A 14,862-nucleotide genomic window follows, 5' to 3' on the forward strand; every position below is an offset into this window, starting at 1 on the left:
TATGCTTTGTTAGAAGGGGATTTTTGTTTGATGCTTCATAAGAATCATCTACTTGTTTTGAGTTATCCAACTTGAAAAGACAGCAGTTTTGCAGCAATCAAGACAGTTTTCAGACACTTTTTTTTTGACTCTGATAATTGAAAATCAGCTTTGTTTCAGCACTTCAAAATCAGCTTTGATTGTGGAATGGTGGCTTTGCTATCTCTTTGAAATGGTTTTGAAATAATAAAATTTTGCATGTGACATCATTATTAAATACCTTACTGAAATACTAGTGGTGAGGGAATTGATGTCAGAATAACTCTGTTCTACTTAATTTTATTTTAAAAAGCTATTAATTTTTTTTATATGAGAAATACATTTAGCTATACTTTAAATATTTTTAATGCCAATTTTATCCCACTCTTCATGGAGCATAGCCCAAAGAGATCCATTTCAGTGTCCAGTCAATCCGGATTCTGTATAGTACAGAGAAGTGATGCAACATGTGCAATGAAAAATAAACATTTCTCTTGTACTGGTGAAATGAAAAGGAGTAGCTTTGCTTCATTCCACAGACATACTATTGTAACTGTAATGTGTGTGAAAAAGCTTTTCCTTAAAGATCCAGTGAGAAACTCCATATAACTGTAAACCCAAGAGGAGCACTGGGAAGCTTTACACAGCATCTTGTTTGTCAGCACAAAAGAAATATTCTTCAGGAAAATGTCACTGCACACTACCACACTACTTGTACTCTGCATTTTGTGCCATTCCTTTTTTTATCACAAAGACTTTCATAGTCTTGGTAAGCTATCATTTTATGCCCTCCAGTTGAAAAATGGTGTTGTAGTCTTGCAAAAATGAACCAAGAGTATGCCTGACCAACAGAGACGTTATGTATTTGTGGAGTCAAAGTAAAGTTGAGAAAGACACTCTTTGGGCATTTCTTTGATCAGCTAATAAAGAAATATAAAACTTGCAAACATTTCTAATTGGAGATACTCCTTTTAGATAAAAAAAGTGTCATTCTTTGTAAGTTCCAAACTGATACAAACTACTGTTTTTCGTGTTTGTACTTACAAAGAATGGACTTAAACCCCAAATCTCTACTAATTTTTTTTTTTACTCTGACATCCAACAACATGAAGACTACAAGTGCCACAAAAGCAGTAGAAAGAAATGGTTTTTCGGGATCTGTGTGAGCCGCTCACTTCATGAATCTTGTGATTTACTTCTGAGTTGGGCTACAAGCTAGAATTATTCCAGCCACATAATGAAGACAATTCTTCTTTAACATTCAGAACTTTGAATTTTTATCCTGGCTTAGCTAAAAATGCGAGTCAATAGATTCATTTTAATCTAAGGTCTTATTGTGCTGGTCCTAGCTCTTTACTCCATCATTGATTTTAATCCTGCTTTTTTACAATAATGTAATAATATAATCCAAAGTGCCTCAGGAGGCCTTCATATGAAACTTCATATGAAAGGCAATAAATAGGCTTATTTGATTCATATTTATTTTCCTTTTCATTTATAAGTGATTTCCTGCATTCAGCCCATGTTTCTCTTTCCTGTTCAAATACAGAAATTTTTTTAGAAGATTGCTCAAATAAGCCTCTTGCACAATTAGAATCCTCCCCTTGGCGGCTGCCATTCTCAAGCAGCACATCCTGTCCTGATTGCATTATTGTTCCCTCTCCAGTGACTCAGTGATAGATCTGTTTATTCACATCAAATCTTCCACTAACACCTATTTCCGATAATTTACAAATTAATTTGTATTTGTCTTAGTGATTATGAAACTGCAGTCAGTAGATGAACTGTATAAGCAAAAAAGCTCAAGCACCTCTTGTGGTCTGGGACAGGCTGCTGCAACCAGGACTTTTTAATCTATTAGCAGAAGGAAGTACAGGTTGATTTAAAATGGCTACACTTTTCTATCATGTGCAAAGTGTTTCTTTCTATCAAATAGGGGAGAATAATCTTATCCTGAATGTAAGTGAAATATGAAGCCAGAAAACAGAGTTCTGTTTTTCATACATGTAGAATTAATGGGCAATTCCTATAAACAGTTTATTTTTCCTTCTTTCTGATTTTTGTACTCCATGTCTTTTCTGATGGGCCACATAATAATACATTGTCTCCTGACTGTCAGACATATTTCTAGGCACTTCGTTGAAGAGAAGATGAGTAGTAAGAAAAAAGTAGTTGCAAGTTCTCTCCAGTCATAAACTTCCATTATACTTAAGACTAGATAGAATTATGAGTTCATCTAACATAATCTCCTGAGCATCATAAGCCATTAAGTTATCACCCAGATACTGCTACATGGAGCCCAGTTACTTTAATTAGACAAGAGCACTGCAGTTGTCAAGAGACTAAACTGTGCTGTGCCACAGACATAGTCCAAAATAGACAAAGATGTCATCAAACCCTGTGGCTCTTCAAATAACATGGAATTTGTAGGTGAGAAATGCCCTCCCAGATTCCTGGAGATGGTATTTAGCTCATCCACCAACTCTTGCATAGAATATCAAGTCTCTGACAATAAGCCCTGAGAGAAAATTTTGTCTTTCCTTCAAATTCAGGGATCAATTTATCCTGACCTGAGCATCAGAGCATGATATACTCAGTGGGTACTTAAAACCAGGAATCTCTCCAGAGAAGGTACTTTTTTTTTCTGAGGTCTTTTTCCACATCTGTGTGCTAAAATCAGTTTAGGGTAAGCTGTGGATTATGCACGTTTTTGCATTGCATCTATTGTAAAATGTTGTTCTCTTTCCACAGATGAAGAAAATGGAAGCCCAGGCATCTTTGGCTCTGCAGTCTAAGTACTGAACAAGCTACAAAGTCGAGTGTTTGGTATCTCTAATATGAAAACCCTTGTCAACCTTCCAGGGGATTGTTTGATCTAACAGTTTACAAGGACTACCAGTTAGCTGATAAATCCCAAAATCAACTACTGATGTGATTTTAAACCCACCTGCTATTATGTCAGCCCTCAATTTAAAATGGGTCTCAAATGCTTGCAACTTTAGCTCATTCCTATTTCAGACCAGTTGGTTAAACCAGGACAATATATCTTCTGCAAGACAAATCCCAGTCTGAGCTGGTTTACACTCACAGACATCAGTTTCATTGTCTCTAATTCCTAGGTCTGTGTGTCCAGTTTTGACTAATCTTTACAAAGAAGAACTTGATTTTATCCTAGTTTAATACAATTTCCCTGATGCAAATACAGTGTTATTCTTATATCTATGATATCTCTAGATTACAGAGATCATCTTCCATCCTCTTATTGGGTAACTACCTCTTTTCTCTGCTTTCTTAATCCTGTCTTAGAACACATATGACAGATTTTAAATGTTTTTAAATTTTACTAGGTAGCCACAGAATAATAAGTCAAGCAAAAATAACTGAAGACACCGCACTTTCAATTTGCAATGTAAATGTACAAAGCCATTTTCCAGATGCCTGCATGAGGCAGAAGTGAGGTAAAAGCTATACCCTACATAAATCAAGGGATACAGAATTTTATCACATGATATGAGTCATCCCATAATATTCTGGAAATCTAGCAGACAAAACTAATGAAGTTTCAGTTTTAGCTCACATAGCGTGGAAGAGACTCACATATTTTCTAACAATATTTTTCTAGGTAGTACTTCATGATTCGGGATGTAAAGGAAAAAGTGGTTATTCTTCTGCTATTAAACCAAGTCCAAGTAATTGATCTGTTTTCTGTATAAAAAGTATTTTTCTTTTGCTAGTCCTACGAACTATTGTGATCCGTATTATTAAAAATGGAAACATTCTCTAGATTGCTTTATCCACACGCTGCTAACAGCTGACTTTCATATCAGTCACTAGATCAATTAATTGCCCTGCACTACAAGATATGGGCAATGAAAATAATGCACCTTGGCAGCAATATATAGCTGGTTAACTGCACAGTGCAATTCTGGGGTAAACACTTTATCAAAACATTACCATTCTACTAATCTTAAAAAGCCCCATGCTTTTATAGTTAATTTTAACCCATGTAAAACAGTACCAGAAGAAAAGCCCACAAATCCAAAAGGAATTTTGGTCAGCCTGTCATATTTTAGCAATGAAACAACTTGCTCTGCCACTGAAGCATAATGTGTCAACAAGATGGAATTCCACTCTCTAAAGGCTAGAGTGCCCACTCAATAGAAGAAAGCAGTACATGATTACTGCTTAGAGCTTGTGGCGCAGCGCTAGCAACTCAGCATTTAGCAATAATAGAAAATGTCTGTCTCATTTTCATTCCCCTTGAAAACACTCCCTATACAATATTATGAAACACTCCTGCTGTGAGCTGGTTTCTTAATCACAGCAATATCTTCAGCTATTACCTTTTCCATGGTCACACCTTTCTGGTGAATTCTCTTAAAAGCAAAAATTCAATGACATACGGAACAAGGACAGATACCTGAAATGTAATAACAAGGAGTAACCCTTCAATTTGCGAGGGCTACTAGATAGCAGCAATCTTCTATTTCCATTTTAGTGCTTTGCAAATGACATAAAGGTCTCAAGGTGTTTTGTTTCCTGAATTATTCCTCTGTTTTTCAAAACCTTGGAGCCTCTATTTTCTGCTTCTGCTTCAACTTCTATTCCCATCTTAAAACTGAGAGAAAAATTCAGATCACTGTACACACAGCCCTTCTTCACCCATGACCTTTTATTCATCTGATTTTAAAATTGAAAAAAAATTTTTCAGTCAAGTACCTTCAAAGGTTGTCTTGAATTACCACTACTCATCTTGACTATCTTTATATCTCAAATTATTTTAAATGTTGCCTATCTTCTCTTTATGTACATTGAAGATTCTCCTGGTACTACTAACAAAGTAATAAAGTACATGTCCTGAACCACAAATTCATACCTACATCTTTGTTTGAAAATAAAGTCTTTGAGGTTAGTCAGACTTTCAAAAATTTTGATCAGGCAATGTAGATGGAATAACATGATAAAACCAGATTTGAAAGGGAGAGAAATTGCAGAAAGAAAGTACAAGTTGATCATGACAATGCATTGCATTAAAACCTAACTTCACAATAAAAGACTTATAACTTCCAGATGTGGAAACTGTTTTTCACTTCAAAAACTCTTGTGCACTTTCACATAAATGAAGCAGTATTTGCAAGCTGGTTCAGATTCCAGAGGAAGTACAGGTGCACATAGCACTTCAACCAATATATAAAAGCCTAAATTAAACAACCCAGCTCCAGAAGTTTAGAAGGACATACACAACTAACATTTGAATTATCAGAATTAAGTGGATAAGAATTGCTTGGAATTTTTATAGTTCAGATTTGTCTCCTCAAGACAAAAGATCTTCCCCAATAGTTTGGGGTTTGCCTACAAGCGTATTACTGGGCTTAACAAAGACATTACTGAAGATGAAACGTGTCTGCTAGGACGTGCACGAACACACGATGATGAATCATAAAAACCCCAACTTTGCAAATAACAGGAGTATGTAGTGCACTTCTCAAGTAACTATTTTAGAGTGTCCTCTATTCTATTAAGCTTTCTGAAAAGGCAGACAATTATTAATCCTACAAATATGGTGCAATTGCTTTTGACATATGCTTCCTTAGCCATGGAAGAAGAATGCAAGAAGAAATCAATGAGAAAAAAATGCTGGGTAGAGCGAAATTGCCTTAGGGATTTTGTTTTATGTAATACAACAGCCTAGGAATTCTATTTATAAGGAAGACATGGTATTTATAGCTATTGATTTTTTTCAGGGACCTCTTGTAGTCTGCAGCCATAAAATTTCACCTGTCCTAGATGGGAACACATCTTTTGATGTTCTTCAATGCACTTTGTTTACGGAACAGTACATATGGTGTAAAAGAGATGAAATACCCTCAAATTTTGTGTTCCCTTTGAAAGACTATAAAATTTACTTTATCATTGCACATTTAATACACTGCACTTGAGTACCCACTTGCAGATTGGAGTTTCACATTAGGGGATCTAAAAGAAGAACAACAAAAACATCAATGATGACAGCTTATTCCTAAAACCATTTAAATTGTCACCCAGACCTTAGTACAGCTTAGAGTGGTCTCAGGACCTCCATGGATCTTCAAGAGTCAGGTCTCCTAGAAAGGGATTATCAAAGAACAGACAATCTCTGGAAATACATTCTTCTTTGTGCTTACATATGCTATACTAGGAATGAAGAAACTCAAGGGGAAAAGAACAGCAGAGGCTCTGTCTCCACTATCCTGTATCTCCCATCTCACCCCATTTCAAGGGATGGGCCAACTGATAATGCATGCTGCAAAACATTTACCATTGTTGCTGTACAACATACCATTGTGGAGCAAAATCTGGGATGCAGTTACACATCAGTCAGTTATCATCCCATTGATACTGAAAGATACTGACAAGGAATGTTTTGCAAGGCAACTGAGCTGTCTGTGCAAAAATCAAGGCACACTTCTTAACAAATAAATAGTATAGTCCCTTTTGAAGATCCATTCTAAGCTGGTTTTAACTCCAAACTTCTTTAATGTACAGTAAATAATATGCCGGTATAATACAAAACAAGACAAAAATGTTTTATTCATAAAGCTTTTGTATGTCTTGTTTACCACAGCTTTTCCTGTACCTAGGCCAGCTGGTACAATATGTACTACCTACTGCATTTTGTTGCTGTTTTCTAGTATTAAATATGTCAAGATTTTATAGCTGAGCAACAGAAGTTAATAACATAGGTCTGATGCATAGTAATGAAGGTAGAATACTGTATAAAGGTAAATTTTTGTAAATCAATTAATAAGTTTATGGCTAATAATAATAATAATGAAAAGAAAGATTAGACTTCAGTGGAGTCAGTCAGTGGTACCACAACATGGCTCTAGGGGAGGACCATCCATAATCATTAAAAGGATATCTGCATGCTACTATTCAGTCAAGTTAACATTTCATCTCAGGTTTTTTTTGCCTGAAAGCCTGAATAGACAGCAGTGCCTGACTACACGGGTACATTTAGAGATGATTACATTTAAATGTCTTTTCTCATCTTTTTGGTACCGTTCTGTACAGGCATTTACCAAACTGTTTCTAGGCCCTACATGTTGCTGTTTCCAAATTTCCTGAGACAAAGCAAAATCCATCTTTTAACTTTCCCAAAGGCCCTTTTAGCAAATTATAAGCACTCTCCTGGAGATTCACATTTACCTTTGATACCAGTGGCAGTTCCTCTGCAAAAAGAGATTACAGTTTCTCATTCCACATAACAGAGTAAGAAATTGAGGAAACCAAAATGTCTGCATCCCAGCCTGGCTTGATCACCTGTTAATTTTTCATTATTCCTTCAGTTTTGGTCATAGTCCTTACATATTTGGGACTGCCTCCCATACTTATCTCTCTGAATATTGGAATATTTATTTTGCCTCAGTCCTTGGTGGCCAGTTTATTCTATTTTTGGTTCCTTTAGACTCTACTTTTCTAAAATGGTTGTTGAAACCCCTTCTCATTCACTGTCTCGACTTTCTCTTGACTGCTTGTCCTTCCTCTCTCCCCTAGTCATCTCATCAGCTAATCAAAATCCTTAGCTACTTGAGGGTTGTTAGCTACCCTAACATGCCAATTCAGACCTGAGAAATCAATTTGTTCTGTTCAAAAGGCAACTATTTCTCTGCAAGAGTTTTTGTGTGAATAACAGACCACTGATGTTGGATGTAACTTCTGCTGTTACCAATACGAACTTTAAAGAACCAAAGACAGAGGTTCAAATATCCCAAAAGAGACTCTACATAACCAAAGTACAGCTTGAAGAATGACGCGGACATTCATAAAGAATCTCCAGATTCACACCACTTTCCTTATTTCTTTGCTTACCAGCTTCAGCAAGGAATGTATTTCTAATCTAAGCTGTACAGGTTAAGTACTGCAAAACATCTTTTGCAGCCCTTATTTGGATGGATGATAGGGACATTCTTCATCTCAGGCCTTTCTTTGAGCTTGTAAATCATGCATACACTCATGGGAGAATGCTGAGCTCTGAAATGGATCTTTCTGGATTCCATAAAAACTAGTGGAAGGCCTTCACACTACAAAAGGTGAGGTTTTGACTGGGAAAAACCACATCATAGCTTAAGAATAGAAAACACTGAAAATGACTACATAAAAAGAGTAAAAATAAATAGCTTTTCTAACTGTCTTGCTGTCCTTGCAGGTGGATCTTTACCTTCAGCCAACTTTATCACCAGCATCTGATTTCAGTGCTAGGACCCTCAACACAGCAAGTCTGTGACAAATCTTCCCTGAGGTTATAATTTTTTAGGGTGCAAAGAAAGATTCAAAGGCATATATTTTCACTCTGTTCCATTATAGATTCTGAGGAAGGGCCTTAATGTTACCAAAATTTGGCTTACAGACCAGCCTCCTGCTTCTCATTTCAGCCTCGGTGAATTGTACCCTGTAATGTTCAAGACATCACATGATTTAAAACAAAGGGTGAGCTTACACTCAAGGCTGCAGATCTGATCGCTACCAAGCACAGCTCGGAGTCCTTAGAAGGAAACAGAGCAGTTTGCTAAACTGGGCAATATATCAAGCCTTTATGCTATGTACACTTTATCTACAGGGCATTTTCAGATTTAGAATGATGATGAATGAAGCTGCAAAAATACAATATGATTTTCACCACGTCAAGGCAGAGAGCTGAATAAAAATTATTTGTGATTTTATCTTTTTTAACCAATGCCTAATAGTTAATCCAGAGGCATTCCCTTTTGTTTATGCAGTTGTGTTTCTTATTACTTTCCCAGATTCTGCTTTGTTTTGCAGCCCCATGTCTGCTCAGTGAATTTGGGTAGTACTCTATTTTACATGCACCACTGCATGGACATATAGGAAGTCTTACCAAGGTCGACAGATGCTAACCTACTCACAGAAGACGAGTTACTGTGACTTCCTAGTTCAGCAAACTATTATTCTTCCATGGTATCAGTTTGGGCAACATTAAAACTACAATAAAAAGTGCATTTTACACAAGAAAGACAGCAGAAAGAGCATCATAGTATTTTACAAATATAGATATTTTATCTTTCATAGTGTTCATGGAATTCCGCCACAATTCTAACCATGGAAAGAGTCACATAGTGCAAACACCAGTTAGTCACTCTGACTGAACATTTAATAGGTTCTTTTATTTATAGATTTGTCTCTATGTATATCTATTTTCCCCAGAGCTTGATTCTTGTAAAGCACTTGCTTTTTCTACTGCCAAAACTGTCGATAGTCCATATGATCTGATCTCTTGGCAAAAACATTTTCAAGTTTCATCTGATTTTGATTTCCATAAATCCACCATTAATTGTTCATTCCCCTTCCTTAAAAGCAATTTTTATGAGTACACAAAAATATTTATATATTTCTTTTCATCATGTATTTTTACATGCACAAGCAATGTCATTACAGTGTCATGAACAGGCTATTCTATCTCTCCTTTTTCTGTAAAAAAAAATTAATAAGATAATGAATGGTTTGCTCAAGACCCTGTTCATTTTAGCTGAGTGCTAGGAGAAGAAAGAACCCATTTGGACTTTCATTTGCACAGTTCAATTTCTTACTGTAACTGCTCAGCAACTTCTTAAACCAAATAGAGCACAGAATTATGGAATGGACACATTCTACATGATGAAGTCATCATTCCTAAGCCATTGTGCTATATTTAAATTGTTTATTGAGCTACATTATCCCACTCTGGTATGAAGGGCAATTCAGGGTCACTGATGGAAAAGGTAAAAAAGCCAACCACATTTTCCCCCTTTGTCTCAGCATTCGTTGTCCAATATCAGTTATTTCCCACACCACTAGAAGGAAAACATAGGTTCTTACCCCACAGCCTAGTCCATTGCCTGGTTCACACACGATTCTCCTCAGCCCTGGCTCAGGAAGCAGACCTGCTCCACAGCTGGGGGTTGGACACAGCACTCCTCCCATCTGCAGCACACATTCCTCGGCCCCATAGCGCTGGTAACGGTTGTACTACAACACAACAGACTGGTGTTAAACTCCTAGCAGCATGCAAAAACACCCCCCAAAACTTTGAGCTTGACTCTATCCCACATAATGCAGAGAATTGTCCTAATGTCTCACATATTAAGTTCAGGTTATTTGTCAAAAGTCTAAAACTTTGCAGTACTACTAAATGGGGTGTCACTCTGCTCCAACTCACATCATATGCATCATTTTCTGGCTCACAGCCATTTTCACCACCAGAAGATTGTGTGGGATATTAAAATCAAGAAAACAGCATACTTCTTCTGTAAGTAACACCAAGTACACTTATATTACTATAAAAAATTATTGTAAATGTCATAAAAAATGGTCCAACAGATAAATGATAAAAGTTGTATACAGATTGAAAAGAACACACAAAATTCCCCCTTCGGGGATCTATATCTAAAGTACAGTGTAATGTTTTGACCTTAAGGGCTGTAAAAATTTGCCTAGGCAACTTTATTTTAAAAGTAAGCCATCATTAAACTGATCAGCAGAATAACTCTCTTATATACATTCATTTCAATGCTACGTATATTTTTTCCCTGGGTCTCCCACGAAGTTTTCTTTAGTTTTTTCACTTTTCATTTAATTCCATCCTGATAGCCTAAAAGGTCATGGAAATGCCTTAATTTTAATGATGGAGACACTGACACACAGCATTAAGTAACATGCTCAGTGTATGCTCACTGACAGAAATGCCTGCTCTAAAATGACTGATGTCACTGCAATAACTTTCCCATGTCTAATTTACCCTGCTTTCAGCCAAAGATAAGCTGAGCTAGTACAAATCATGCTGTGTACATGTAAATCACATCCACTCTAGGGTTCTGTGTTGGTGCAGTTCCACACCAGTGGCTATATAACCTCTGTAAACCAGGCTTCAGATTCGCCTATAAATCTGGTCTATTGTGGAGGGAAATAAATGAAAGCATTTGGTCCTAACAGCCCCAAAGAAAACAGGCAAATCCAAAAGGCCAAAAGAGGAAGGGAGTAGGTATGAATTTTCTCTGTGAGCAGACTTTATGGTGTGCTAAAGAAACAAAAGAAGAGCTTTATGTTACAGGACTCACAACAGTCTTTGTAAGATTTTATCCCATAATGGCTCATGAAAATACTGTTCCCGTTTTTGGGAGGATAACAAAGAAAAAATTCTTTCTCAAATCCACACTCCCCTCCAAAGAAATCTTTTGAGGAAAATAGAATCTTTAGGACCAAGACCTCTTACATGTAGCATACCAAAAAAAAAAATTAAATTACAAAGAAGGCTCTACTACATATCTTCTGGGTACATTTCAGAAGATTCTTCTGCAAATGCTGTCACAACATGTCTTATTAAGCTGGCTTCTGAAAATAATAATAGAGCTCTTAAAAGACTTTAACATATAGACACAAAAGTTCGCATCACAGAAAAAAAAATCAACCCAAACTTAAAGTATCCACCTTTGTTAATTAACAAAAAATCCAAACAACCTCTCAAAAGAAAAACAAAATCTAAAAGGAGAAAAAGACTTCAAAATATCATTCAGTGTATGAATGTCAGCCATAAATTCTGACTTAAGAATCTTGTATTTGGAAAAATAGTATTTTGAGGAATGTGCAAGACATGTCTGCAAAGTCTCCTTGAACGCAGGGGCTCAAGAAGTCAACTGGTGTTTTCCTGCATTATTCTCATGCTCAAACCAAGAGTAACGGCATAAATATTTAATGTTGGATGCTCTCAATTTTCAGCAAAGTTTGTGGTCCTTCCACTAAATACATGTTGAGTGCTCCAAGTCCTTCTGCTGGCTTTTATAGAAATATAGGTAGCCATTGTTCCAAAACTCTCTAGTAGCCTAATTTTTCTCCAGGGCACAGACTGGACCTGAAGGTGAGGGTGATGATTGTCTTACCCTGTTAAGAGGGAACTTTGTGCTGGATGTGGGATTGTTAATAGCTTCTGATTATGAAGGCAAACACCAGTGACACTGTAGCTGAGATTCTGTCAGCATTTACATTAAAAATTCTCAGTAGAAAAAAAAGAATATACTTTCCAGCCATTACCTTAGCCTGAAAGGACATGGAGAGATTCCTCTCATTTCCTCTCCTTTATTTTTTTTCTAAATTTATCTTGTTAGGGAAAGATACAGAATGTAAATATCCGGTTTACCTACTGGCAAGGTGGACAGCAATATGGCTTCTGTCCAACAAATTTGACATTTTATACAGGTTCAGCACAGAACTCATGCCAAATCAGTATGGCACCCTCACCAGTGATTTTCACACTATAACAGCCAAAAAACTGATCCAGAAAAGATCGTGCTAAATGCATTTGCATATCTCGATATCTAGTTACCAGCCTGTTTTCTGCCTTCAAAGACCAGATACATTTATGTCATTTTCCAATTTCTTTTTCCTTATAACCTGCTCATTTAAAGCCCAACAACCAACTGAAACACCTAAGAGCAGAACATATGCATGTTTGCTGCCATAACACAATCTACACTACATATGTGGATTTATATTCTTTATTCAGTGGCCTGAAAAAAAGGACTCACTTTACATTAAGGGTGCATTTATAAAAAACTTTTAAAGGACCAAAACACTTATCATGAATTATTAATTAATTATTTGCATACAGTGACAGATCATATCTATTAGAGACATTTTTTCTGGTATACTACAGCCATACACATCACACTGGACTGATGTAATCAAAATGCATTAAGCAAGTCAAATTTAAAGAGCCTTTAAATGTCTTTGGAGCCCATGATGTGTTTTTAATCACATATGTGGATGAGATATTTAAGGACATCACAGCACACAACACCCACTGGTTTACTTTGCCTCTTAACTGGAGATCTAAAGTAGAATTCATTTAATTTACTTTGCATTTCCACAGTGATGATGCCTATAGTTGCACTGCTTGTGTAGACTTCCTTTATAATTAACAGGAGAGATAGGATGCAATTCATCTTTACACCTTTAAATTTGTACATCAGCATAAGAACTGAGTACTGAAGTGCCCTGTTTTTTTAACAGTAACGAGACATCAAACAACTTCCTAGATAACGGCACCTGAATCAGGTGACTCTCACAATAGCTTCCTTAGTTCCAATAATTTTGATCCTAACTCACCTGGCCTAAGCTATTTTTAAAACCAAGGTTTAGGTATCTAAATAGCTTAGACTGTGAACCACCTTGCAGAATTTTAGCTCATTGAAAGTTAAACATCTCGCCTAAACAGGGTTTCAAGTGCATGAGAAGAGGTAAGATCTCAAGAAGGGAATTTATCCTGACTTACATACGATGTCTAAGATAGGCAAGGTCAAGCACCCTACAGAAGTGCTATAGTTGAAGCTGAGAAAACTAACTTAGACTAGATATCCAATACATAAAGAGCTGTCATTAAATGAATCTAGCTCTTCTGTCCATTCAAAATATTTCACAGTATCTATTACTCAATTTTTATCAGTGTGCCTCCTATTTAGAGATGCACTCATCATGTGTAAAATTGTTCTGCATGCTACAGGGAAGAAAGTATCTACAATTAGTTTTAGGAAAAACCTCTCACAAAGTATAATATATGGGAAACTTGATGGAACTGGGATTCATGGCACCTGATTTCATTCCTGGCAGCAGCATAGCCTTCCTGCAGCTTTCACGTAAGTCATTTAATCTATGCTTCTCATCAGTTCCCCGTTTGTAAAGAGGAAGAATGATACTTGCTGATTTCAATGTAATGTTAAGAGGCAAAAGCCATTAATAGTCATGAGGATGTCAAATACTATGGTAATGAGTGGCATAAAATTACACAGAAATCATCAGCCATCTACTGCTGCTAGAAAGCAGCTTTCAAGCAAAGCATGTCAGGCAGCTATGGGCTACTGTAATAAGGTCCTCAGAAATACAGGTAGGCAAATATTTGCTGGATTCTCCACAGAACCATATATTTCAATGCCTATTTGGAAAAAAACACCCCAAACCTTCAAAAAATACAATTTATTCTAAATCACTGGTGCTAAGACAGCTAAAGGTATATGAACAAGGTAGTTGTAAAACATTCTGTTTGTTCTCAGAGAACTGCATCCCTTTGTGAACTTTCCTCTCAATTTGTAAATTGTCCCAGTCAGCCCAAATCTATACGTTTTAGGGAATAAAATTTGGAGTGGAAAAAGCTCTACTCATAAGCTCTATTTACAATATTTTGACCATATAATGAACTTCTTTTGTGCAATCTTTGCTTGTAGGACTTGCCAGGGCCTTTAGATTATAAATTACAGTATGACATAGACATGGAGGCTGGATAATTGAAAGCATTTATTCCTTGCTCTCTAATTTCCAGGTTGGGATGGTTTCTCTTGAGTGTTAGAACAGTACTGGGTTTTCAACCAGTGAATTCAATCATTTGATGCTGTAAATCAAGAGTAATATAAATGAAATCACCAGGCTGACACAGAAATAACAGGTTAACTATAGATTGCAGTCTTTTCAGTTACATTGAGATTCAGATACCAAGACAAAACTGAAATGCACCTGGATGCGCAAAACTCCTGCAAAACACGCTTCATGAATACAGTGATTCCTGGCCATGTAAATTAATTAAAAAATTATGATTTAATATCATAGAATTATAGAATGGTTTGGGTTCAAAGGAATCTTAAAATGTCATTTATTCCAATCCCTCTGCCCCAGCACATATGCCTTGAGCTGTTTTAATTTTGCTTTTATACTTTGGGTATTGTTTTATTTATTTACCTTTATTTATTTATTTATTTATTTTCCCACACCTAAAAGCATCTGCTCAGTAGCAGCTTTGCAGAGAACTTTGGACAGAAATATAAC

General features: G+C 36.3%; 1 protein-coding gene across 2 annotated transcripts in view; it reads right to left on the reverse strand.

Moving 5' to 3' along the window:
* The window catches only part of PRKN (parkin RBR E3 ubiquitin protein ligase), a 699,935-nt gene that overhangs the window by 102,950 nt on the left and 582,123 nt on the right, over positions 1-14,862 (reverse strand). For both annotated transcript variants that reach the window (XM_082276720.1, XM_082276719.1), the window contains one exon: positions 9,874-10,023. In XM_082276720.1, coding sequence (XP_082132846.1) covers positions 9,874-10,023 — 150 coding nt within the window. The remainder of the gene's footprint in view (positions 1-9,873; positions 10,024-14,862) is intronic.

This window comes from Coloeus monedula (assembly GCF_965178545.1).
Source record: "Coloeus monedula genome assembly, chromosome: 2".
In the NCBI taxonomy this organism is placed as follows: Eukaryota; Metazoa; Chordata; class Aves; order Passeriformes; family Corvidae; genus Coloeus; species Coloeus monedula.